This window comes from Alternaria metachromatica, assembly GCF_023757995.1.
Source record: "Alternaria metachromatica strain BMP 0045 chromosome Unknown scaffold_20, whole genome shotgun sequence".
Classification (NCBI taxonomy): Eukaryota; Fungi; Ascomycota; class Dothideomycetes; order Pleosporales; family Pleosporaceae; genus Alternaria; species Alternaria metachromatica.
Window position 1 is genome coordinate 486,772 of NW_026055511.1, and position 25,066 is coordinate 511,837.

Genomic DNA, 25,066 nt, shown 5'->3' on the forward strand with positions numbered 1-25,066 from the left:
GCACGCCGGTGCCACACGATCCATCCATAGAGTCACATCGCAACCGGGTGCAACATGCCTGGATCGTTTTCGAGGATTCGCGACAAGGCGAGGCGCCACTTGGGTGATCCTAGTCCGGATGAGGCCTATCTTTCTTGTGAGTCTGCATCGAGAGAGTGCAAGAGGGCGAAGACTGACTGAGAGTAGATCACGATGTGAGGGGTGTGTACGCGTCGCCTATTCCTTGACTTGCGCTTCCATGCGCCTTTGACTAATCAACGACCATACTGACGACTACAGTGACGCGAGCCGACTTAGACAGTATCAAGTCTAATGACTGGCTTACGGACAATGTGCGCATACCACTTCCTCCTAATCCACCACAGCCATGACTAACGTATCAACAGGCAATCGCCTTCTGGCAAGAATACCTCGAGCGCGAAGAGCTCAACGCCTTCCCCAAAGCCTCCATCGTCCTCCTCCGCCCCTCCATGTCCTACATGCTCATGCAAAGCGCCGAGCCCCTCTCCCTCAAAGAAGTCCTCCCCAACTTCAGCCACACGACCCACGTCTTCCTGCCGATAAATGACAACACCGACGTCACACAAGCCGAAGGCGGCTCGCATTGGTCCCTCCTCCTCGTGTCCATCATCGACGGCGTGTCCTTCCACTACGACTCCATGACTCAGTCCAACGAGCGGGAAGCACGGAGTACGACTATGAAGCTGGAACAGCTGTTGGGCAAACGACTGCGGTTTATCCCTATGAATGATAGTCCGCAGCAAGAGAACGGCAGCGACTGCGGCGTCTTCGTTTGTGTGCTCATGCGGCATTTACTGCTTAAGAGGCTGCTTCGGGCCGATGCGAGCAAGAAGGTTAGCATGAGCATGCGGGACGCACACATCAACGCGAAGGATGGACGGAGAACTATGCTCAAGGTCATCGAGGAGAGGAGAGATGAGGGCAAGCGGAGACGCTCGTAAGTTTTTCATGCTTGAGGACTACAGAGGAGAAGCTAACATTTGTGCAGAGGAAGCCACTCGCCGTTTAGGAACCCCTCCGCCCACTCCAAGAGCCCGCCACGTATAGGCGACGAACAGTCACAGGAGCGTTAGTACCCGCTGTGACTTGTATCGAAGGGATTTCCTGGCCGAGCCCTACGCGATGGAGAGTAAGAACACGGACTCGTTCTCCTGTATGAACGTAGCCCTGCATACACCGCATCCCCGGTTATAAATACGTGAGCGAGCGTAGGATACCCCTTACTCGGGAGACGGACTGAATGGGGTTATGAATTACGATTTACGTGTTTTATGTTTACGCAAATATACGAACTGTTGGCATCAGCACTGGAGTTGATAGTATTAATGGAACACGCATCTTAACATCCTTACATCGCGAGTTTGGCTAGGAATATATGCGCATTCGAGCCTATGTGCATGTCTAGTCTACGACAGATACCACTAACCAATGTGATAGCGCCATTCATGCATGTACAAACGTATCCAGACGCTTGCTTCTAGATCCTAGACCCCATGAAACGATAGATGCGCGTTCTACGAATCCCACAAAGTGCTCTAATCCATTCAACACGGCTAAGTCGTCTTGTCTTCTGCCTTGGTTTCCACCGGCTTAGCTTCGCCCTTGGGCACAAGGTTACCGTTGTCATCCCGCGGTATACGTTCCCAGCCCGTCTTAAACCTCTTCTTGCTTGCGTCGAAGCGAGGCAATGGATGGGCCTCAGTATTCAGGACGATTTGATCGAGAGGGAGGAGGTCGTCGGGGGAGAAGAGGAGGTACATGTATTTGAGTGTCTCGGCCTGCGTTGTATGTTAGCAAAGCAGTTCAACAGTTCTGAAGATGTGCGGATGAAGGGGAAAAGGAACTTACAAGCCAGAAACTCTCCATGTTGTCTCGCGACGGAGGAGGTACCTTCGTCACATCACCAATACTAGAGAACCCGCCATTGTCCTCTACGATAGTGTGCTTGACAAAAGCTTCAAACATATCCCAGCCCCATTCGCGGTAGATGTCGTCGCCGGTTATACGCCACATGTACAGGAGCGACTCTACAGTCTCTGGTCGCTGGAGATTATGCGTATCAGCGGGCTTGAGGTCGAAATCGCTCTTCCAGCCCTCGCCATCGGGAACGCTGGTGTCGAGCTCGGATTTGGACGCGAGGATCTCGGTGCGGTACATCTTGGGCGGGTCGTCGAGCTGGAAGTAGGCGATTTCAGGGGCGAGACCTGTGGCGGTTACTTTGTACATGCCCATGCATGTTTTTGTGAGTTCGCGGGCGAGGGTTATGTCTTCTTCTTGTGCTTTGCCCCAGGTAGGTAGTTTGCGTGCCTCGGCGAGGGGAATACCGCCGGTTGCAGCGAGGGCGATGGTACCGGGTAGGAAACAGACGAGGTGGTCCATTTTGGGGTGGAGTTTGCCTTCGATACCGCTTGGTCGCTCTGCTAGGACGGTGAAGTGGCTGTTCTTCGTGTATGTGAGGAGATGCTTCTTTGCGCCGTTGAGCGACTCGTTCCACATCTCTTGGTAGACTGGTTCTTGCTTCTGGGTCTGCAGGTACTGCTTGATGAGGTATTCGTAGTAGCTGTCTCCACGGCTGCCCCATCGGATCTCGCTTCCGCGGAAGGTGCCTTTGTCTGCGTAGATGAAAATGGGTAGGAGACCGTCTTTGGCGCCGTTGTCGTCCACGACTTTCATTACTTTCTCAGCCACGTCCCAGTAGTGTGCCTCACCGGTGAGGAACGCTAGGTATTTCATCTCGAGTTGGAGAGTGGTTGCTTCGGCTGTGGAGGACGCACCGCCGTCCGCGTGCGAGGCTTCGCCTTTAGCATCTCTGAGGATCACACTGGCCCACGGCACACCCGAAGGTGACTCGTACGCGCCCATGAGACGATCAGCCAGGTCGGTGGCTTTCTCCAGGAAAAGGTCCTCCTCGTTCGAGTTCTCTGGCTTCAGGCCTGGAAGTGTCTCTTGCAAGTAGTGCGCAGACAGCAGACCACCAAGCATGCGTATAGTTGTTTCGAAGGTGTTGACATCCTGCTTCTTGTCGTAATCGAGACTGGTCGAGATCCATTGCCGCGCGTGGGTGAGTTCTTTTGTGAGGTTCATGATCATGAGAGTATCGAGTGCGTCCACGATGATCCAGCCCAGACCGTTGGGCTCAGCCATGTATCGACCCTTCTTCGAAACAGGGTGGTACTCGTCGTAACCCCAGCCATGCTCCTCGTACGCGTTCCAACTCAGTAGGAAGGCGTCTTTGACTGCTTGTCTCCGCTTCTCCCAGTCAACTTTGCTCTTCTTTCCGGCAGCACTTCCACCTATATTTGACAACAAGCTCTTGCCCCTATCCTTCTCGTCTTGTACTGTGCCCACGTTTGTGCCACCACTAGACCATCCGAACCAGTAGAACAGCCCCAGCACTACCAGTGCTATCAGCGACATGCCCCTCTTACTCCGCAGGAAGCCTTTCCTTCCCCTTGCACCACCGCCATATCCATAGCTTTTCCCCGAAGGCTTGTCCTTATACATTGGCAAGCCCTTTTCGTTCCCCGGTAGTTTGTTCCAAACATTATCTTCAAACTTTCGTTGCGCGCTCTCGAAATTGGGTACGTTGCGCGGGATGGCGAAGGACATATCTGAGTCCTGAATCGCCTGTTTCGTGGCCTCGACTGCCTGCTTGGTCGATTCGACGGCTTGCGAGGCTTTCTTGTTGGCGGCGTTCTGGAGGACGGCGAAGGCGGAGGGTGTCTTGAATGCTGTTTTGCTGCGGAGGTTGAACGGGTCGCGTGTCGAGTTCATGAGGCGGCGCGACGCGTAGTGCTGATTGAACAATAGACCAGGCGGAGCGAGTGTATTTCACCCTTGCGAAGTCTGATAACTTGACATCCTGCTCCAGACTCCAGTCGACTTGGGAAGCAATGCTCAAAGCGCCCTCTGTCTGACTCGCCAGGTGTTCATTGCTCATCCCCGATGCAGATAGCTTGGCTAGACAGGGGTCCCGCATCTCAGGAAACATCAGCCACAGCGGAGTTCAACGGGAAGCTCCACCTTCAACCTCAGCCTCGTTGAGACTCGCAAGCATCGCTCTTCCTTGTGCTACAGATAGGACACGCGTACTCAGGCACAGGCACGGTATAGCCTCCTTCCGCAACCCAAATTTATCTCAGCACGATGAGGCATATCAACAGCAGCTGCGATGCGGCAATGTGGTTCCAGACGTACTCGAGCATTGTTCTTATGATCACCGCCCGCCCTGCAGTATTTACGATTACCGCGTCTTGTCGTCATTGCTATCTACTCGTTACGTGATGGCGTTCTACACCAAGGACGAGATGCGCTTCCTATTCTTTGCTCTCTTTTCCTGCCTACCCTTACACCGTTGCTTTCGCATTGCTCGCACACCTTCCCCGCCAGTACATAGAACAGAGACGCCTAGCATCGGAAAGTCACAATCAAGAGTGCATCTACGGAAGAGCAAGACGAAGCGATACGATTCTTCATCTACCATAACCATCTCACCAAGCGAAACGCAATGTCAGGTGCAAGCATGAAGCGCATTCAAATTACACCAGACGGCTCGGGTCCACCTACAAAACTCGACACCGACGTTCCTACCTCTTTACCTGACGCCAAAGAGACCAAAATCCATCCCCAAAACGCCCCAGACGCTTCAACGAACGCCTCCCTTTTCTTCGTTGGAACTGCGACTACAATCTTAGAGTGGGAGGGCATCCGCATTCTCACTGATCCCAACTTCCTACATGCTGGCGATCACGTTCACCTGGGACCCGGCGTCGGTGCTACGAGACAAACGAACCCCGCCATCGATTTGGAAGAGCTACCGAGAATCGATGTGATCTTGCTGTCGCACTACCACGAAGACCACTTCGACCGAGAAGTAGAGGAGAAACTGTCAAAAGGTCTCCCGATCATCACTACACCACATGCCAAGGAATGCCTGACGGGCAAAGGCGAGGAGTCATTCAAGAATGTGCATGCGCTCGACTTCTGGAACAGCTTGCTCCTAGATGTATCGCAGTCAGACCAGACAAATAGTAGCGGTCCAAAGCCCACCATCAAAGTCACAGGTGTCCCGGGAAAGCATGTGCCTCCAGGTCCACTGAACGTCGCGAACGATATGCTTGGCGCTGTACCACCTACGAATGGCTGGATGGTCGAATTGGGGTATTCGAATGGTTCTTCTGGCGATGGCAGCGATTTCGAAAACGGGTACCGGATCTACATCTCCGGCGACACGTTGATGGTGGACGAGCTCAAGGAGATCCCTGAGCGATACAAGGACCAGAACATCGACCTGATGCTGGTCCACTTGGGAGGCACCACGATCCCCGGGCCTAAAATGCCATTGCTGATGGTCACAATGGATGCCGAGCAGGGTGTACAGCTCATGCAGCTCATCAATCCCGACCTGACGATTCCAATCCATTACGACGACTACGATGTGTTCCTGAGCCCGCTGGATGATTTCAAGAAGGCGGTACACGCGGCTGGTTTGGATAGCAAGGTTGTATATCTGGGCCGCAAGGATCAGTACAAGTTCAACGTGAAGCAAGGACAGAAGCCGAAGCAATCGCTGTATTAGTAGCCCTATTGGTAGTGACTCTGTAACTAGCTGTTCAGCAAAATTGACCATGATACATGATGATTCTTGGTGCACGTCGGAAACAGGCTGTGGTGTTCGGAATGAAGTTTGACTTTTTTCATTCCTGGTGGTAACCCAGTGTGAAGGGTTCCGTGATGCCATTGAACAAAATTTATCCGTTGAGACGCCGTCCGCCCATGCCTTCGTGCTTCGTGCGCATCGTGCGTTGATGTCCTTGCACACTTCTGTCCTCAGTCCCTCATGCGTTCGATCCGTTTATGCGTGCTTGCCCTTGGGGTTCTTCTTGCCAACGTCGGTGATGGTAAGACCTGCGGTTGTTAGATTCGTGTCATTGGCGCTGGAGCATTGGGGATGTGCGTACCCGGGGGCAGACTCTGCTTGAGCTTCTCGGCCTTGTCGGTGTCCTTAAGGACGAGGGTGTAGACGTTTGTTGAGCATCGGACCTTGAACTTGATGTTGTTGACCTTCTTGTTCTTCTTTATGCGGGCGGCTGCGATAATGTCAGTCCAGTGCTCTCATCACGTCCTCTGCCTCGATCTTCGCAGGTCTCTGCGGCTCGCATTCATCGTGCACAATCCCTCCTCCTACTGCGACCGCAACTTTCCCCCGACGGAAGTGGTAGACGTACACTTGGCATCCTTGCGCCTGCAGATCTCGATGAACTGCTTGATGTCGGAAACTTCGGAAGGCATCTTGACGATTTGTGTGTGGACGGGTCGTTGGAGTTCGGGATCGTGAAGTTCGGAGACGCCTAGGCACAGGCCAAAAATGCTGTGGACTCGCTTGAAACGCACGGGCTGCCATGGGGCTGCCCGCAAGCGTTGCTGCTTTGGGCCTGGTGGGGTGACGACGAGTGTGGCGTAAACCAGGAACGCCATGGCTGCGTCGCATGAGACAGTGCTGCCTACAACCCTATAACTGCTGCAATTCTTATCGAAACTCGTCAAACTCATAATCTCATCTCGCACTCTGACGAAAGACCTTGAGCTCCTTTTCACACACGCACATACGACCAACTCCCACCCTTCAGCATGCCGACTCCCATCGATCGCGCGGTCCAACAACGTGTAGGTTATTCATGGCTCTCCTGGCATCTACTTTACATAGTGGGCCTTCTACATGCCGCGGAAAGTACATGCTGACATGATTCAGGGCCCTTTCTTCGCTTTTGCCGCAGTCGTCGCTGGTGTAGCAGCATGGAGTATCTGGGGACAAGACATCTTCCCTAGTCAAGACCCTACTGGCGGTACGTCCTTCTGAACCTATTCATCGGCAAAGCATCTCAAGTCCAGGTTTGCTGACAATGATTTCAGACCCAGAAACATGGACACACGATCAATGCGTTACCTGGCTCAAGCACGTAAGTTCTCTAAAGCCTCGGTGTGACGAAGGACACATGATAGCTTTGGTTACCGTTCAGCGATGAATGCCTTCTTCACACTGGGGTACATGCCGTTGGTCTTCTTTACGCTAACGCCACATCAGAGGAATCTACATCCCTCCCCTGTCGCAACAACCGCTGAGCTACTGGAGCGGATCAAGGCGAATATGAGGGTAGCCAGAGAGCGCACGCCAGGTCAATAAGCATGCGTGTGTCCAAGATGTCTATCCACTCCAAATAAATTGCAGGCTTATAGTTACAAACTTCCCTCATATCGAGAGACCCTTGACTCATGAGCCAGATTGAAAGTCGACTAAGCTTCCCCCCATAACTCCTGCAGAATGACACGGTAGTCGCCAGGCTGAGCCATCGTTGACCGATCGAACATCAAATCAACTCCGAATACCTCCAGGCCTCACCGTATTCTTCCTTCCATAACTCCTGCAAAACACCTTGGTAGTCGCCTCGCTAAGCCGTTGCTCACCGATTGAACGTCAAATCAACCTCGAATACCTCCAGGCTTCATCGTATTCCTAGCCAAATAACTCCTGAAGAATACCACGGTAGTTGCCCGGCCGAGCCGTTGTCCATCCATCCAGCGCATATAAAAACTTGACTTACTCCCGGCCTCATCATATCGCATCAACGCCATACTCCTTCCAACACACTTTTGGCCCGTTTCCTACACTCCAATACCAGCTAAGTACTAGCGTCAGCCTTTTTGAACTCCTCCAGGACCTCGACGCTGGCACTGTAGTGCTCTGCCTCCTCAGTATACGCGCTCTCTTCTTCTATCATCTCTCGGTTGAGACGATCCAGCTCCTCCGCCATACGCTGCTTGTAAGGTCCCATCTGCGTATCGATGTCTGCCTGCTTCTTAGCGGTCTCCGCACGCCTCCTGCGCATGTCCTCGAGCTTCTTGCGCTGATCTGCCAGCTGGCGCTCGATGGAAAGCGTCTTGGGTGTTGATGAGCGCGGAGCTGTAGGCAAGGTAGAGGGTGGCAAAGACGTCGGCACGGGCGTAGGTACGGACTTCGCACGCTTTGGCTCCGGTGTCATACCGTTGGTGGTGGTAGATGAACGTTTGCTTGGTACGACTGCCACGGGGGGCGTATCTGACTTCTTCTGACCGTTGGCAGTGTTGGTAGTGACAGGTGCTGATTTCGCGGCCTCCTCCTTTGCTGGAGTGATGGACGTTTGCAGAGGCTTCTTTTCTGGGGCAAGTGGCGACGGAGGAGGCTTCTTTGTAGTCGCCTTGGCTACGGCTACAGATTTTTCTGCGAGCGCATTTGCGGGCTTGGTGCTTGATTCTGGAAGGCAGGGTACTTTCGCAGTCATATCGGCCGTCGGTACAGAAGGCGCTTCGGGGGTTGCAGCCTGTGCTTGATCTTTAGGGGATGACATCGTGGTAGCTTCAGAGGGATTTGGTGGAGGTCCAGGTTTCTTGATGGGGGAGGATATCTATAGGTAGATGTCAGAAGCAGGCAACAATCAGGCTGATTTGGAATTCGAAGTGACGCAAAGATGAAATTGTGGAAAGGTAAAGTTGGGAAAGGCTTTCTCTTACCTTTGGTATCGGCTGTGCGCTTTTTGCTGGCGTATTGGGAAGCATCGGCGATTCTGATCGTGATGAGACGTCCCCGTCATTCTTCGATAAGGGCTTTGCGCCTATGGTAAGAGGAGGAAGAGGTTCCAGCACTAGAGTATGTGCTTCGCCTATATCTTTGTCGTCAGGGTCAAAACTCATTGACATTTTCTCCTCTCGAATTTCAGCTAAGATATCACGTTAGCCTGATAGCCAAAATCCAGTCTAGCAAGCTAACCTTCAGTTCGATAGTGGAAGCGAAATATAGCCCACGGCTCTGTACCTGGGCGTTTCGCATCCGCCCTACGCTGGTATATTTTCGGTTGATTATCCTCCAGTGGAGTAGTGTCCTTTTCGAAGGACATCCTGAAAATGGGAGCTATGCGGTTGTAGCCTACTTTCTGCTCGATGCCGCCCGTATCCTTGTCTTTCATATCACTTTCATGGGCGTAGTACTTCTTTACTTTGCCAATTTCGTGCCAGTCTCCCAGTTGGCGGGTGATGTACAGTCGCAGCTCAATGGTCCCGATGGTCTCTGGGGCGTCGTTTTGAATCGTAACAGCGTGCTCGAGTGGAGTCACAGTAATGTCAGTATCGATGATGCCTTTGCTGGTCTTGCATAGAAAGGTTTCGGTGTCCAGTTTCCGGTTGTGTAGGATCACTGACTTAGCCACATGCGAGCCGGCTTTACGGAGTATGCCGTCCACGAACGTGTCGTAGGCTACAGCCAGAGTCTTTAGTTTCGTTAGAAAGTTCTGATGAGTTTATGTAAGTGATAGTTACCTTGCCGGAGAACCTGCCGCCCACTTTAGGCTGGTGGCCCTCATCGATGGGTACATAGCAGCAAATCGCGTTGTCCTTTGGGTCCACATACTCTCCGTATTCTTCAAGCGCCTGAACTTGACCCTTGACAAAAATGTTGACTTGGGCCTTTCTGTCGGTGTCCCTCTCAATCACTCTCATATTTGAGAATGTTGTGTAAGACGTGGATTCAGAGTAGTTAAGACGTGTTTGGTGAAGAGTCGGTGATTTCCCTCGCGTGAGCCCAGAGTGAGTCGGTGATCAATGCGAAGGGGCTGCTCGATTGAGTAGTGCGGACGTCGTTATCGTACTATATGTGACGCGAGCTAGTTGAGTACGTTCGTGTGAATTGGCAGAAGACGTGTCTATGCGGCAAACTGGATCGATGCTCGCCGACAGAGTCTCATATGAGTAGTACTGACGGCGCGGAAGGTCGAGGATACCTGGCGGTATGCGCGCTTTCGCCGCTGCCTGACGCGCTTTCGGGCTTCGGTAGTCGCGCGCCTGCTGTTTTGGGCCACTAGGGGCAGCGTGAGCCTGGAGAAGAAAGCTTGGTATGAGACCGAAGATAATAGAAAATATCCGAGATGGGAAGGGGTGGAGAGAGAGGAAGAGGGTGCGTCTTAAAGATTGGGAGACCCGATGAAGACGGCAGAGTGTGGAGGTGAAGGTGAGAACAGTCAGTTGGGTGACACATGCTAGAGAAACGCTGTGATGCCAGGGACTGCCACGTCTGCCAAAGCATAAGTGAGAGTCACCTTTGGAGCGCTCATATACTCAGACGAACGTGCCGGCTGATGTAACTAGACCAACTCGTGGAACGCATCAAATCTAGACTGCTCTACGGAGCAGCACGTCTCCAAGAGTCCAAATGCTACATGATTTGTAGGAGCAACTGGACATGATTCCCTCTTTTGCTCTTAAAGTAGACTGTCATAACCAACCTGTGGGCTCTACCACCCTTGTAGAATGATATGAAGAGGACATTTAGCATACTATGGGAAGATCACGTTAACGGGCCATTGTACACTGACCCTGTGAGCGTGAGATTTTCCATCGCCGCTTATCAGATGAATTCTGTTGTAGCATGCGACTCGTTGCCCATGCGATCACATGCAAATGGAGCTGTGATGAATTAGGCAGGCACTGCGACTGTGAAAATGGAAAGAATCATCCGGAGAAGAAAAGCTGCGAAAACAAGAAGAAGCATTTATCGGAACGAGTGAAAGACATCGTTGCCCTGCGTCGGAGATAATAGAGAGAGCGAGCCGCGGCGGAAGGACGGATGTGGTCATTCGCCAAGCGCGGTTTCTTCCTTCGGTTCGGATGCATTTTCGGGGGACGGCAGCTTCAGCTTGTTTCTCTCCACCTCAAATCCCTCACCACCAGCCCAACGCCGCAACTCCACCATGTTGTCGAGGACCTCCCAAAGAACAGCGCAGGTACGAGCATGTCTATGCGCCCGCAATTGGCGGGCGCGGTGGGAATTCGAGTGCTAATGCGCCTGTGCAGACGCTCCTGCGGGGCGCGAAGCCTGCCTCTCGATGGGCACCCGCCATGGCTACCCGCTGTACGAAGACCACGTAAAAGATAGCCAAAAATGCAGAGTCTAACGCGGCGACAGCAATGGCCACGGTCACCCAGGACATCTTCAAGCCCACCAAGTTCGGCGGCAAATACACCGTTACCCTGATTCCTGGTATGCGCGATAGCCGCCTATAAATGGATATAGATTCTGAACATGCGCAGGTGACGGTATCGGTGCTGAGGTCTCCGAGTCGGTCAAGGAGATCTTCAAGGCGGACAACGTGCCCATTGAGTGGGAGCAGGTCGACGTCTCTGGTGTCGACTCTGGCAACGTCCACTCCGAGGAGCTCCTCCGCGAATCCATTGCTTCGCTCAAGCGCAACAAGCTCGGTCTCAAGGGTATCCTCCACACGCCCGTCGAGCGCTCCGGCCACCGTTCCTTCAACGTTGCTCTCCGTCAAGAGCTCGACATCTACGCCTCTATCGTCCTCCTCAAGAACATCCCCGGTTACGAGACGCGCCACAAGGACATCGACTTCTGCATCATCCGTGAGAACACCGAGGGTGAATACTCTGGTCTCGAGCACCAGTCGGTCAACGGCGTCGTCGAGTCGCTCAAGATCATCACCCGTGAGAAGTCGGAGCGCATCGCCAAGTTTGCGTTCGCCTTTGCGCTCGCCAACAACCGCAAGAAGGTTACCTGCATCCACAAGGCCAACATCATGAAGCTCGCCGATGGTCTGTTCCGCAACACCGTCAAGAGGGTTGGTGAGGACTACCCCACTCTCGAGACCAACGACATGATTGTCGACAACGCCTCCATGCAGTGTGTCTCAAGGCCCCAGCAATTCGACGTCATGGTCATGCCCAACTTGTACGGAGGTATCCTTTCCAACATTGGTGCTGGTCTCGTTGGTGGTCCTGGTATCGTCCCCGGTTGCAACATGGGCCGCAACGTCGCCGTTTTCGAGCCTGGATGCCGTCACGTCGGTCTCGACATCAAGGGCAAGGACCAGGCTAACCCCACTGCTCTGATCCTGTCCGCCGCCATGATGCTCCGTCACATTGGTCTCGATGACCACGCCAACCGCATCTCACAGTCCGTCTACAAGGTTATTGCTGACGGGTAAGTTTTATTTCCAACTGAAGAGCAACATATGTCTAACATCGTGTAGTACCGCCCGCACACGCGACATGGGAGGCAACACCACCACCCACGAGTTCACGCGCGCAGTCCTGAACCAGATGGAGAAGGCATGATTTAGCCGTCATGATCTTCGTGTTTGCTAAGCTTTGATCTAGCGCGATGATACCGTCACATCTAGGCCTCGGCTCACATTGGGTTAACCTAGGATATGGAGCAATAACATATTTTCTTAACGATTGGACGCAATGGCACTTGTACAACTACCAGCTGGAATGTGAATAGAGCTGTACTTGTAGGTGGTATATAGCATGCTGCATGATTGAATTGACCATTCTTATACCCTCGTGAAAATGCCAGACCCAGAACTCCGTGCTATGCGTAACATCGTCATCGTGATGTGGGTATATCTAGAATTGGATCCTCCTCTTCCGGCCAGTGTACTTGGACGACGCCTTGACAACCTTGCCTTGCCTCTCCATCTGCTCCTTCTTCTTCATAATGTACGCCTTGCTGCCCTTGCGCTCCTCGCCCCTCTTCATGCCCTTGGCCTTTCTCCGGGCATCTTCGACGTCGACGCCGTCCATACCCCTCACAACGCCCGTGATGTCGCCATCCAGCGCGCCACCACCCACGGTCAGAACAAGATACGTCTTCGCGCTCTTAGTTCCCATATCATCCTCCAAAAGACCCGCACCGAAACCTGCCTTGATCGCCGCCTGCGCTACCATCTTCTTCTGCGCGTCGTTCTTAGGGTAGAATTGACAAACGGCCCTCCCTCCCCTCTTCAAACTCGCATAAAGCTGATTGAAGAACCTCGATAACCTGCCCGCAGGACTCTCTTCGCTCGTCTCAGCATTGCACAGCCATTGAACCGCGCTAATACTAATCGCCGCATCGAAAGTTCCCGGCCTAAACGGCACACCCTGCCCCGCGTCTGCCAGCAGCAAATCTCCTTCTACCTCTTTCTCCAGCGCAACGCCCAGCATGGATGCGCTGATGTCGAAACCAATCCATACGTGTGGGCCACCGGGTGTGCCTTGTTCCGCGGAATGCGACAGGATCTCGCCGCTGAGACCGGAGCCGCAGCCGACGTCGAGGATCATGGATGGCGAGGTGAGGGCGAGGAGGGAGAGGGCGCGGTGGGTCATTGTGGATTGGATCTTTTGGATACGCGACGAGGTTGTGTATTTGCGCGATTCGGAGTCATTGTAGAAGAGGTCAGGTGGTCTGCAGATGTGTAAGCGCTGAGTTCTTCGTTATGCGATTTGCGATTTGCGGTGCTGGGAGAATTGCGTACAGGATGTCTTCGGGGCGCGACATGGTTGCGGTTGTTAACTCTGAATCGCTGGACAAATGACTGTAATGCTCTTCTTGTCGCGTGGGTTATGGAACTTTTTTTGCGCAGTGATTTCAGAAAGCGAGCGTGCTGTCAGTTGCTCGATGCACCTTGCCAAGAGTTCGCACGACTTTTTGGAGTTGGACCCCACACTCTGGCGCGGGTCCACGGGTTTCTCCGCTAGCCTTGATGCCACCTTTGGACTGACCTCATCGTGCCGCGGCCAAACTTCCAGCCTTCCACACTTCATCTCTCTTCGCATTCCCCTGAAGTGTGCCAAAAGTCAACATGTGGATATTACCGCTGCTTGGATATGTCGGCGTTATCCTGGGCTTCGCGTTCCTGACGCTTGCGATAGGTACTTTGCTGTGATGCTCTCGTTCTTTGGCTTCATGGGGCTAACGCAACGTAGCTTCCGGCCTGTACTACCTTTCTGAACTCGTGGAGGAGCATACCGTCTTCGCGAAGAAACTGCTCTACCGGCTCATTTATGGCGTCGTTGGCATACAAACACTCCTTCTCGTAGTCGATAGGTTTCCAATTGGACTCAGCGCATTGAGTGTCGGGTCGCATTTCATCTATGCGCAGAACCTAAGGCGGTTCCCTATCGTCAAGCTCACGGATCCACTCTTCTTGGCCTCTTGTGGTATGCTAGGATTATTGGAAGTTCCCACCGGCGCAATGCTGACCATCATTTCCAGCTCTTGTAATCGCGAACCACTACCTGTGGTTCCGCCACTTCAGTGCTCCACCGGCAAACACGTACTCCTCGTATCCCTACTCTCGCGATGCCAACATTCCTACCTTCACCGAAATCGCATCCTACTTCGGCCTCTGCGTGTGGCTAGTCCCCTTCGCCTTGTTCGTCTCCTTGTCTGCTGGCGAAAATGTCCTCCCCTCGATGGGCTCGGAGTACGCGACCGGAGACGGTAGCAGCTACATCACGCCAGGAACAGCACCAGCATCATACGGAACCGGAACCGGAACAGGCATTGGCGTCGGTGGAGCCAGTAGCGGCATGGAAGGGAAGAGGAGGGCGAGAAGTGGAACAAACGCAGGCATGGCGAAGGCTGTCGTCACTGGCGTCAGAGAGTGGGTTGGAGAGACAGGAGAGGTTATGGGCTTGTGGAAGGGTGAGAGGACAAGGCCAACATTCTAAGAGCTGGGCCTCTATGGGATATGATTGTACGAGTAATGTGGATGCTTCATGCAAAAGATTATCGCGGATTGGTCAGTTTGCCTACGTGCCTGCACTTGTGTCTCTTCACTTTGCGAAATTCGCGCCATTGTCGTGAAAAGCGCCAAACGATATAGCGCACGCGACTTCCAAGCCCGCAGGCCTTCACTTTGTCTCACCCCACTTCCCACCTCAACTCCGCACCACAAGACACTTTTGGGGATCTCTGATTTACTATTCCTACACCTTCATTTGCGATGGACGACATACATCCCTCACGCACATACAAGGTGCTTCCGGTGCCCCAGGTGCCCCAGATACCGATGCTGCAGCGCGAGACTGCGTCTATCCAGCCAGAGAAGATCGATACGCGCAGCGCTCGCAATCTCCTGTGCAAGGTCTTCAAGAAACCTTACGCCCATCCACCTGCTGCGAAGAAGTTGCAGGCTAATCATGTTCAATTCCTACTTGAGACGCCTATCGGTCGCGACTTCAATCTGATTACCGCCGCTGGTGTGGAGTTCAAAGTACATTCTATCATGTTGATTGGCGGCCCGAAGGCATTACAGGAGGGACTGTTCCCTGGTGGTGTAAGCTTTCCCTTCGTTACATTTGCTATGATCGAGACTAACGCGGCCAGGCAACAATTCCAAACCCGCCAGAGTTCGTCAATCTGCCGCCTCACTTCCATCCTATCCTCATGGACCGAATCGTCAACTTCATCTACACATCGGACTACCTGGTCGTCCGGGACGGTAGCAAGCAGCTCATTCAGAAGAACTTCAAGTTCTATCACGCAACTGTTATTCCAGATCTCAACCCGCCCACCGCCGCTACTACCGCTCTAGTCGACATCCATGACTACACCTTCCATCTCCACATGTACGCTTTGGCTGAAGAGCTAGACTACGACGCGCTGAAGTCAGCTGCCCACACTAAGCTCGTCCAGCTCTTCATTAACGTGCGCAACGAAACTCCCTCCGCGATCAAAGACGCCATCAACGCTACCTTTGCCCCGTTGGGTAGCCCAGCTCGTATCTGCAAAGACGAAGACGGCATGTTGCAGCAACTAGTCGTAGCAGCCGTCCTCGCGCACGAATTCAAGACCTGGACCGAACTAGACCAAAAAGCATTCAGTGACGACATCCAAGGTCCTGAGTACGCCGACTTCCGCAACTCCTACAACATGGTCAAGGGCGCCAACCAGGATCTAATTGAGATCGGAGATACTGCTAGGTCATTGGCAGCGGAGCGCAAGGCGGGTATGGAGCGCAGGAGGGCAGCTAAGAAGGCCGGTGTTGGAAACGTGGATCAGAGTAAGCTCATGGTTGGAGGCGGCTCGCCTTTGAGCGTGTTGAGCGCGCGGCCTGCAAATATGAAGGATAAGTTCAAGAGGCGCGTAGAGAAGCGGGGCGTTAGTTCTGTTGCGAAGGTGGATGGAGATGAGGATATGGATATGGAGGTTGACTAGACTGCTTGTCTCGTGGGGGGATGTGCACCCTGGAGTCCACGTTGACCTTACGTCGTCTACTTTGCATGCTTTCATCTTGATGTAGTCTGCAGACCTGTTTGGGGGTTTCTTTATAGGAGATGCTTTCCCGATTTAACTTGCCGAGAATGAGATAGTACGTGGATTACAATGAAATGACGGTAAAACCCTACGAGTTTATAACTAGCCAGATGCGTCGTATTTCTGCTTTTTGTTCGTGCGCAGGTGTTGATTATCTAGGCAGGGGGCAAGTGAGAGATGCAGTTGCTTGGTGAGAGAACCTAAAGCGGAGGCGCTCGCTTCCGACTTCCGCCCGAACGCCTACATCATCTTTTCCCGTCCTTACACATCCCCGCCAACGACGAATAATTCCAACCAGCCAATCACCTCATTTTTGACATTGATCGAGCATCACTAGCCTTTCATCGGTCGTTCCTATTTTTGCGAAATCAAGCCGCGCTTCGGTGCCGGCTGTCATGGCTTGCAACAGTTGGGAGAAGCTGTGTAAGGCTCAGCGCGACTACCCAAAAGCGAAGTTCGCAGACTCGTTCGTACAAAAATCGCTCAAGAAGACGCCCAAGAACCCATTTCTCTTGGTATGCTAGTCGACATCGTAAATTTCATTCTCAGGCTGATTTCGAGCAGGCATGGAAAGCTCGGTTATGTCTTACATTGAATAATGTGGACACCGATGTAGCAAATTTGGTACAACAAGCCTGGGAGCAACCAGGGGTGAACGATATTCGGCTGCTGTCCTACTTATATAAGATCTTAGCCGATGCTACGCGGAAAGATCAGGACAATAACCTAAACATCAGCGGAGTGGGCGACGGGAACCTCAAAGTTTGGCAACGTGCTGCGAAAGCCTTGGGACGCAAGGAAGACCGTCAAGATCTCTGGTCTGCTCTAGCAAATGTGGCATTGGCAGAGGAATGCTGGGAAGACTTCCGCCTGGTACGTAAGAAACCGGCATTTGGCCACGACCTAGTTGTATCTCGACACCTTTGAGAATGCGCATCTTCGCGCGCTTTCTCGCTACCATATGAAACTACAACAGGGTCAGATTAGATTTGGTACTAACGCTTGACAGGCTGTCTTTCACTACAGCAAAGAAACCAAGGAGGGCGCTGGATCAACATCTGCAAAAAAGCATGCTCACTTCACGCAAACACTCGCTATTCAACTCGCAGCTGAACAGCAGCGCGGACTTCCCCAGGGCGAGATGAAAAGCAGACTTCAATTCGACCTGGCTCGTAGACTTTTGAAGCAAGCATACGAGGCGGCTCCAGATGACCCCATCGCTTTCAAGGATATACGCGACTTGCGTTTTATGGGCGAGATCTTCGCGCGGCAAGCGAAGTGTAGCGAGCTGTTCGAACACTGGAACCACCCGCCTGCAGCCCTCCAGGACCTTATGACGAAACATCGAGGTGACTTGTGGGGCATGAAGATTAGACTTGCACGGCAGAGTAAAGAATGGTCTCTACTTGAAAGCCAGTGTCTTGCGTACATCGAGCGCATTATATCACAGCAGGAAAGGTATGTTGAGTCAGCAGCGAAGTGTAACATCGTAAAGTGACTGCGGATTGCTGCAGCGACTTCCAAACCCTACTTATCGCTGACGTTCTTAGCCTTCGAGAGACTTGTGCCTGGAAGAAAGATATTTGGACGTCCTTATTAGCCGCCGCGTACGCAACACGCTCTGCTGACGATGCTGTTCGCCTGATCTCCGATATCACAAGTCGTACTTTCAACCCGGAGGAGTTCCAAAGCCAAGACCGCCCCTTGAGACTTGCGTACATGACACTTCGCCAGAATGTCGCTCCAGGAACTCCAATGCTGGCCGACTGTAAGACGTACTGGCAGAACCACGCGAACCTTATCACATGTTACGCAGATATTCGACCATTCCTAGACGGAATGACCTCAGAGGACCGAGGAGAGCTCTGGAATTTTGCACAGAATCATTACGAAGACGCGGAGAAGTTGTTGGCACAGAATCAGTACCCGGCTCAAGACTGGATTATTCATTGCGGCAATCGTCTCAAGATGTGTTATCTTTTCTGGATATCACTCTCGACGCCATCTGCTCAAAGGTGGCAAGGGCTCATGGAGGTACCTTTGATCGCCGCATTGCGAGCCCCTCAGTTACGGACACCCAGGTCGCCTGAAGGTTTTGTCGCAATATACACACTCCTCTGGATTCACCAAGAAGCTATGCGCAACGAAGAGCCCGATCATCCCTTCGGAAATACGCCAAACTCACGAGTTCTCCTTCAAGCTGCAATGTTAGCGCGCCATTTGGTGGCGAGCGATAAAGAAAAGCAAAACAGACCGCTGGCACTACTTGCTGCACGGCTGCAGCTAAACCTCGGTCTAGGAAAATCCGCTTTCCAGTTGTACAGCCACACCAAATGCAAGGAGATGCTAGTGCATACTTTGTCACCATATGTTCTGTCACGCATCTCACTGACACATCCATTTGGTGCCAAAGGCTACCAAGGATTCTCAGCCGAAGAGGAACTAGGAAAAGCTGTCGGGACAATGGAGAGGATGGAACGCAAGCTTAATGAGGCAGTATGTTCTGATCTCCAGTCGCTTCCATGGGATCAAGCTATGGAACTCTTGGCCGCGAAACGGGATTTCAAGTCGAGCTTGACAAAGCACATATGCAACACAGAGGGCCGTCGCATAGCACGACTCAAGGGTGAACCGATCGATAACATTCCCGTTATCGACTCAAGTAGTATGTTGCACTCATTTCGAACCTGGAAACTGGCTAATCCATGCAGGCTACCGGAATATCAAGGACGTCGTGGATAGGACCATATTCCCCAACTACGAGCACAGTGAACATCCTGGACCACTTTCATACATCATGCCCAACGGCCTTCCTGAAGTTCATTGGCTGGCCAAGAGCCTTGATATCTGGGACGCGAGCAGTAGATTTCTCTATAGAGAGACACAGGTGTTGGAGTTCCAGGGCAAATGGATACACCAAGTTGCCATGCCTCCGGGTCATGCCTGGGAAACTGAGCCTGACATGACGCTTGCGGAATACCAAGTTGAGGACACATGGGATGCAATCAACCTCATCGTTAAGGCGATGATCTTGCCAGGACTTCCCTTGGAAACGCTTCCTGGGGTGCTGGAAGCACTTCTTGACCAGGTTTCCGAAATGCGACTTGCAATGGAGAACCTGCGTATGCCTGGCGCCACGCACCAAAAGCCCGAAGACGAACCCACCATGTTCCACGAGAATATGCTAATGTCCTGCTATACCAAGTTCGAAGTCCTGCGCGCACTCATCAAGTTGATCGAACACCTACGCGAGAAGGTCATCAATGCGAAGACCCACCGCATGAAGGCCAAGTTGTCAAAGAACTGGGTCAATGATATGGAAACTGAGACGAAGAATTTCTTCGAGGCGGTACGGGATGTGGCGCATAGCTACATCAATCTCATCGAACAGAGAGGTCGTGCTGCGATTAAGGCGCAGGTACGGTGGGGCAAGACGGGCGAGGCACTGAAGCATGTGCTGAGTGACGACGATGTCGACTTCTACGCAACTGAATATGTTGATAGCGCACTACAGGCATGGAGGGGTGTGCTACAGGTTAAACTGAAGTAGACGGGCAGATTACAAATACATCTCGCTTATCATCCCGCATGCCGGCCTCCTCAGGCGAGGTTCTGCGAGGACATTTTGGCTCGATTATCAGACCACCTCAGACAAGAAAAAAATTAAACAGGTCTACATACTACATTAAAACAAAAACCTGCAAATTAGGTGACCCAACGTCAACGTAGCCCTAGAGACACCAGGGTGTTGAGCTTTTTCTTAGGTTGGCGTGAGACTAACACTTTCCTCCACTTGCCTGCGAAGGGATGATGGCAATGAATGGCGACTGATACATCTCAGTGAAATGTTAGATTTTATTGAATAGTCGGGTTTGCGCCTGAGTTGCGTCGCATTGAGATTGCTGTATTTTACGTTGCTCTTGACTCAATACTGCTGCTTTCCTGCACTTCACAGCTAAATGAGGGAGGACACACTGCGCATCCTCGCACCTTCACGCTCAATTCTGAGCAGCGACTGTCACTTACGATACTCTTTCCAATCTACGTCAGATCCAAGTGCTAGCGTTGATTGTTTAAAATGCAGCTCACCTCGTGAACTCTCCAGGCTCCCGTGTGCAAACGCAAACGCTGTATCCGCATAACCCAACTCACTCGCGTTCACCTCATTTTTAGCTCCGCCATCGTTACTCTTCCGCTATTCACCGAGGATTGCTTCGGAGTCTCATTATCACCGCATCACCGCCGACTCGGCTTTTCGTTTTCCTCCACTTCGTTGCACTCTCGCCCGCTTGCTTCTGCACATCCCTCGCTGTCTACACCACGCAAGCTCTTCGCCATGGCCTCCAACCCCACGGGAAAGAAACCTTGGACAGAATTGCTGTCGGGACCCGGTTCTACCTCTGGCAACCAGTCAGTAGATCACACCGACGACGAGCTAGGTGAACGTATGAACTCCGACTCGGCGGCTTCCTCATCGTCAGCTCACGGTTCTGCCTCTGGCGAACATCCAGATGAGCCCTTCATTGGCCCGCTCCCTGAAGGCGCAGACTGCCTGACGTCCTCGTTGCCAAGTCACGGTTCTGACCTCAGCGCTCTACCGTCCTCATCGTCAGAGCACCAACCAGATGGACGCAACAAGAACGCGCTTCCTGAACGTACAGATTCACTCGCAGATCCTGGCGGCCCACGGAAAATAGGGACGGACTTATCAAACATGACGGAGGATGAGAGAAGGGAATGGGCTTGGGAAATTGCCGACTCCAATCGCAAACCCAAATCCAAACCCGTCAGGCCCGACCCCAACAGCCACTACGTCTCTCCCGAGGGTAAAGTAGCCGCCTCGCATAGCTTTCAGAATACCTTGCTAACTTATTACTAGTATGTAGCTCCCTTGCTATGCTTTGCTAACGCAGTTCTAAGACACTCTACTTCATGTAGCCCCCTTGCTATGCTTTGGCAACGCGGTACCGAGACATCTTTCTATTCGTGCTAACAGCTTAACAGACGTTTCAAACAGCGATGTACGATCTCACCGGAGATATAAACCTGAGACCCAAGGGGCATTCGAGCGGCAAGTGGCGCTGTTGCAAGTGTAACCGTCGCCACAAGGTCTACGTTCAACCACATATCCACCCACTCCACGTTCTGAGCTGCGAATGTACCCACCGATCTTGTGCTAAGTGCAAACTGGAGGAACATCCTGCCAATTATCCTGCGCCAACCCGGCCACAACGGTCTCCTCGGGTTCTGGTCAAACAGTTCCAACCGATGAACGACCCGGAGGTGATCCCTTTGTCTGAGGACAGCGCCAGGGCTATACGATTTGGCGTCGTCTGCGAAGGCTGTGGTCGATCGTGGCTCGCACGGAGAGTCCCAGTCGAGTTCAAGAAGACACCGAAGAAGTCGCTCCTAGAACGTTTACCTACGCTCCCCAAGTTCCCAAAAAAGCGCGGTGGTGGTGCACCCACTTTGAAGGACCTGCGATCTAGTCGGTCGATGAGCAACCTCCACGATCCTACTCAGTCACGTTCTCAGGCTGCGCCGCCGGCCGCTTCCAGGTCCAGCTTCGACCTCCAAACCCTTCGGAAGTCGATGAAGAAACTGCATGGGGTACAAGCTGAGCCGGTTCCTGTCAAGTTCGTGGGCATCAAGTGTCTCTGTACTATGATTACTGCAGACACTTCACTCTGTTTCCAGATCATGGATAAGCCGGAGGACCACAACCAGACCCAATTGGCGAATCAGGTGGCCGCGCGCAAGCCGGCTGGCCATGGCAGCACACCGGCAGACACTGCGAGAGGTCATGGTACCCCGACCTTGACGTTGAGGGGAAAGAAGCACGAAAACCCGCTCATGAGCAACCTTGTCGCCTAGAAGGACGAGAGCAAGAAATTCCTCCATGATCTCCTGCCAAAACGTCGGAGGTGAGACCGGTCAGAGTGAGACCTTGGATGGAGAGACAACGTTGGTGAGATTGATGGATTAGGCCGAGATGTAAGGCCGCAGGAACCAGGTTTTGTCGAGAGTTACCCGTGTTCTATCTTTCTTGCACGTCATAGAAAGAAAAAATTGAACAGGTGCTCTACTGTCTACATTAGGATCAAAGTTGAAGTTTACACATTCTCTACAGCAATGTAGACCTTAATGAGGTAGGTGTTCAGTTTTTTCTGTGTCCAAGGTGCTCTCTTAGATGTTTCGGTCAGAAATTGGAGATGCACTTATGCAAGTGCTCGGGGATTGGCATGTTCATTTCTTTCTTGTTTGGGCGTCTACTGCGTGGTCAACAATGCGTCGTTGGAAATCGTAGGCAGACGTGGTTTGACTGTTCATATGGGCTTGTGAGTCTGTCGATCGTTGTCAGTCAGCATTCCGTACGCTAGGCGATAATTAGGCCCTTTTTGACTCCATGGTTGATCCTGATGTGATGTTGCACCTGTGACTGCATCGCCACACCGGGTTCCTCTTATGACCAGGGCTTCTCTTAACGCGGGCGTCAAGGTGTGATCCACATTCTTTATGTGGGGAAGGTAATACTCGGTGCTAGTGTGATTAACGTGCTCCAGCCTCTTCGCGCCCTTATGTGAGCTTCAGCCTTAGCTATGACTGCCATCTACTCATCGCGATAACTCTGCCGGCCAAGTCCGTGACCTCGTACACGAAAACCAACATCACGAGATCACTTACTCAGTAGACTAGTGTGTAGCTGTGTGATCAACACGATTGCTTCGCGTGGTCCGGGTAACTGCCTTGAATGGCAGCCTTAGACAGCCTTGCCGCAGACGCCACAAAGAGAACGAACGAGACACCAGCGGCACTGCCCCGGTACCGACCAATGTATGGGTAATATCCTAGACTGAAGAAGTCGGTGTGTGAAGAATCGCGCGCGTGCAGTCTATGGCATGAATTACCGCCATGCGAACCGTCAGCCGCCCTGTTGGGGTCTGCGCCTCAACCTTGTGGATCCCAGGCGCCAAACGTCCAGGCAGCGTCAATGAAGCGCAAATAAAGAGGACAAAGCGATGCGCATTGTGAAGTATCTGCCCCATCATTCCAGTCACAGTTTCGTATCACAAACAACATCTGAGTCGATTGCGTTGCCAACAGTATCCGTGTGCGATTCCGTTTGCATCGTTCCACGACTGCCCCGAGACCCCAGACATACCGGCCTCAAGGGTCCAAGCTATGTCATTGGCCCGGTATGACTAGACCCCACCAAGAAGCATAAGAACCACGGAACTGACTTGCATTTCCAGCTTCCACACTTTCCATCAGCCTTCTTCATACACCCCTACAGCCCGATCAGCTACTTTCCCTACAAATTCAGGAGTTTTCGCCGCCAAAAACCGACTACAGCAGTTGACAAGCCATTTAACGAAGAGCTCAATCATGTCCACGATGACCGAGAAGTCCCAAGATAAGAACAAGACTACCAACAGCGAGTCGACGAAGGGTAACACGCCTAAAGCGCCCGGGACGGTCTTCACAATAAAAAGAGACGATATTGGAAATGCCCAACTTGAACCGCTTCTCTCGAAGCCATTGCCAGTAGAACACGAAGATTGGAAGCACTCTACCCCTAAGTCCTCGACTACTCTCGGTGGAAATGCCGTGGATCCGCCTCCATACCGAAGATTCAACGTCTTTACCGCTGGTAGTATAGAGATGGGTAAAGCGGTCGAGTGGCAGTCGCTCATGGCAAATCATCTTCGGGACCTACCCATCACCGTGTGCGATCCACGACGACCGAAGAAAGATTGGAACCCAGCCTTGGCTCGCGTGAAAGACGATAATGGACTTACAGGAATGCGAGCACAAATCGATTGGGAACTGGACGCGCAAGACCAAGCAGACGTCATCTGCTTCTTCTTCGATGTCGACACCAACAGCCCAGTCTCTCTGCTCGAGTTGGGTCTGTTCGCTAAATCCAAAAAGGTGGTGGTTTGCTGTGACCCACGGTACCATAAATGGGACAACGTTCAGATAACGTGTGAGAGATATGGGATCCCGCATGTCGAGACATTTGCGAAATTGGAGCTAGAGATCAGAGATATGCTGAAGAAGCAGGGCATGAAACTTGACGACAACGGCGACTTGATCGGACCGAATGTTCATAAGCCCAAGCCTAAGTCGCATCAGACGTCGGAAGCGCAGCTTGAGGCGGACAAGGCTGCGTTGCAGAAGCAGGTCGATGAGCTCAAGGCGATGCTGGCGACACAGTCGAAGATGTGATCAAGGTGAGCTGCATGGGCTCTGGTTTGACTGGCGTTGGTGGATTTTCTGTCTATTCAATAATAACCAGCGTGGGGGGGATGTCTCAATTACTGGTACAGCCTTGCTTTGGCTGTATCACATGTCTCTCATTTATACATGTCTCTATACCCAGACTTTCTTACCCAATGGCTTTTTTACCTTCTCAGAATAGATGAATAAACTGATGCCCCCTCCGGCTCAGGTCAAACTCTCCGCTTCACTGGGTCGATGATTTCCCTCCATCTGCCATTCGTAACAGACAGAGATATCACATCGCGGCATCTAAGTGATGTTGGGCTTTTCGTAATATGTGCTCGTTAAAGCACCGTAATCATGAGTTCACATGGACTACCGCCTTGCTGACCGCATGTATGTCTCTTCGAGCAGGCTCGAAAGGAAGACTTGGACCACATGCTATCCTTTCTCTTTCCTAAGTCTCTTCTCGGTTTGGAATATGCCATGATCCAGCAAACCTCCCTCCACAGATCTTCCCACTGTCTTCCCCCAAAGGCAAAGCAGCGTTACGTACACGCCAAAGTCCGGTGTCTGATTGATGTGATTACACTAGACTATTGAAGCATGTAGTTGGAAGTACTACTACATGCTTCAATAGTCTAGTGTAATCACATCATTTAGACATCGGACTGAAGGAACCAGTGCGCGCCCTGGGGC

General features: G+C 52.4%; 12 protein-coding genes across 12 annotated transcripts; 8 read left to right on the forward strand and 4 right to left on the reverse strand.

The window, feature by feature from the left end:
* Window positions 1-54: 54 nt before the first annotated feature.
* J4E83_007874 (uncharacterized protein) lies at window positions 55-1,094 on the forward strand (the record flags this gene model as incomplete). Its single annotated transcript, XM_049334772.1, has 5 exons — window positions 55-136; window positions 187-201; window positions 280-332; window positions 387-958; window positions 1,010-1,094. The coding sequence occupies 5 exons, from the start codon at window positions 55-57 to the stop codon at window positions 1,092-1,094; spliced, it is 807 nt and encodes a 268-aa protein (XP_049186261.1).
* Window positions 1,095-1,574: 480 nt separating this feature from the next.
* J4E83_007875 (uncharacterized protein) lies at window positions 1,575-3,795 on the reverse strand (the record flags this gene model as incomplete). Its single annotated transcript, XM_049334773.1, has 2 exons — window positions 1,575-1,799; window positions 1,870-3,795. 2 exons carry the CDS (start codon window positions 3,793-3,795, stop codon window positions 1,575-1,577), a joined length of 2,151 nt encoding a protein of 716 aa, XP_049186262.1.
* Window positions 3,796-4,528: 733 nt separating this feature from the next.
* Window positions 4,529-5,599, forward strand: J4E83_007876 (uncharacterized protein; the record flags this gene model as incomplete). Its single annotated transcript, XM_049334774.1, has 1 exon — window positions 4,529-5,599. The coding sequence occupies one exon, from the start codon at window positions 4,529-4,531 to the stop codon at window positions 5,597-5,599; it is 1,071 nt and encodes a 356-aa protein (XP_049186263.1).
* Window positions 5,600-5,875: 276 nt separating this feature from the next.
* RPL38 (60S ribosomal protein L38) lies at window positions 5,876-6,312 on the reverse strand (the record flags this gene model as incomplete). Its single annotated transcript, XM_049334775.1, has 3 exons — window positions 5,876-5,928; window positions 5,982-6,110; window positions 6,249-6,312. 3 exons carry the CDS (start codon window positions 6,310-6,312, stop codon window positions 5,876-5,878), a joined length of 246 nt encoding a protein of 81 aa, XP_049186264.1.
* A 339-nt stretch (window positions 6,313-6,651) lies between these two features.
* On the forward strand, window positions 6,652-7,204 carry J4E83_007878 (uncharacterized protein; the record flags this gene model as incomplete). Its single annotated transcript, XM_049334776.1, has 4 exons — window positions 6,652-6,687; window positions 6,773-6,866; window positions 6,934-6,980; window positions 7,106-7,204. 4 exons carry the CDS (start codon window positions 6,652-6,654, stop codon window positions 7,202-7,204), a joined length of 276 nt encoding a protein of 91 aa, XP_049186265.1.
* A 496-nt stretch (window positions 7,205-7,700) lies between these two features.
* On the reverse strand, window positions 7,701-9,549 carry J4E83_007879 (uncharacterized protein; the record flags this gene model as incomplete). Its single annotated transcript, XM_049334777.1, has 4 exons — window positions 7,701-8,462; window positions 8,569-8,774; window positions 8,825-9,320; window positions 9,370-9,549. The coding sequence occupies 4 exons, from the start codon at window positions 9,547-9,549 to the stop codon at window positions 7,701-7,703; spliced, it is 1,644 nt and encodes a 547-aa protein (XP_049186266.1).
* A 1,247-nt stretch (window positions 9,550-10,796) lies between these two features.
* IDH1 (isocitrate dehydrogenase (NAD(+)) idh1) lies at window positions 10,797-12,174 on the forward strand (the record flags this gene model as incomplete). The annotated part of the gene is made up of 5 exons (XM_049334778.1): window positions 10,797-10,829; window positions 10,900-10,957; window positions 11,012-11,086; window positions 11,137-12,040; window positions 12,090-12,174. 5 exons carry the CDS (start codon window positions 10,797-10,799, stop codon window positions 12,172-12,174), a joined length of 1,155 nt encoding a protein of 384 aa, XP_049186267.1.
* Window positions 12,175-12,468: 294 nt separating this feature from the next.
* On the reverse strand, window positions 12,469-13,381 carry J4E83_007881 (uncharacterized protein; the record flags this gene model as incomplete). Its single annotated transcript, XM_049334779.1, has 2 exons — window positions 12,469-13,288; window positions 13,359-13,381. The coding sequence occupies 2 exons, from the start codon at window positions 13,379-13,381 to the stop codon at window positions 12,469-12,471; spliced, it is 843 nt and encodes a 280-aa protein (XP_049186268.1).
* A 304-nt stretch (window positions 13,382-13,685) lies between these two features.
* J4E83_007882 (uncharacterized protein) lies at window positions 13,686-14,556 on the forward strand (the record flags this gene model as incomplete). Its single annotated transcript, XM_049334780.1, has 3 exons — window positions 13,686-13,755; window positions 13,810-14,043; window positions 14,099-14,556. 3 exons carry the CDS (start codon window positions 13,686-13,688, stop codon window positions 14,554-14,556), a joined length of 762 nt encoding a protein of 253 aa, XP_049186269.1.
* Window positions 14,557-14,831: 275 nt separating this feature from the next.
* Window positions 14,832-16,045, forward strand: J4E83_007883 (uncharacterized protein; the record flags this gene model as incomplete). The annotated part of the gene is made up of 2 exons (XM_049334781.1): window positions 14,832-15,164; window positions 15,215-16,045. The coding sequence occupies 2 exons, from the start codon at window positions 14,832-14,834 to the stop codon at window positions 16,043-16,045; spliced, it is 1,164 nt and encodes a 387-aa protein (XP_049186270.1).
* Window positions 16,046-16,539: 494 nt separating this feature from the next.
* J4E83_007884 (uncharacterized protein) lies at window positions 16,540-19,694 on the forward strand (the record flags this gene model as incomplete). The annotated part of the gene is made up of 5 exons (XM_049334782.1): window positions 16,540-16,659; window positions 16,709-17,017; window positions 17,154-17,602; window positions 18,226-18,809; window positions 18,856-19,694. The coding sequence occupies 5 exons, from the start codon at window positions 16,540-16,542 to the stop codon at window positions 19,692-19,694; spliced, it is 2,301 nt and encodes a 766-aa protein (XP_049186271.1).
* Window positions 19,695-21,412: 1,718 nt separating this feature from the next.
* On the forward strand, window positions 21,413-22,018 carry J4E83_007885 (uncharacterized protein; the record flags this gene model as incomplete). The annotated part of the gene is made up of 1 exon (XM_049334783.1): window positions 21,413-22,018. One exon carries the CDS (start codon window positions 21,413-21,415, stop codon window positions 22,016-22,018), a length of 606 nt encoding a protein of 201 aa, XP_049186272.1.
* Window positions 22,019-25,066: the final 3,048 nt, after the last annotated feature.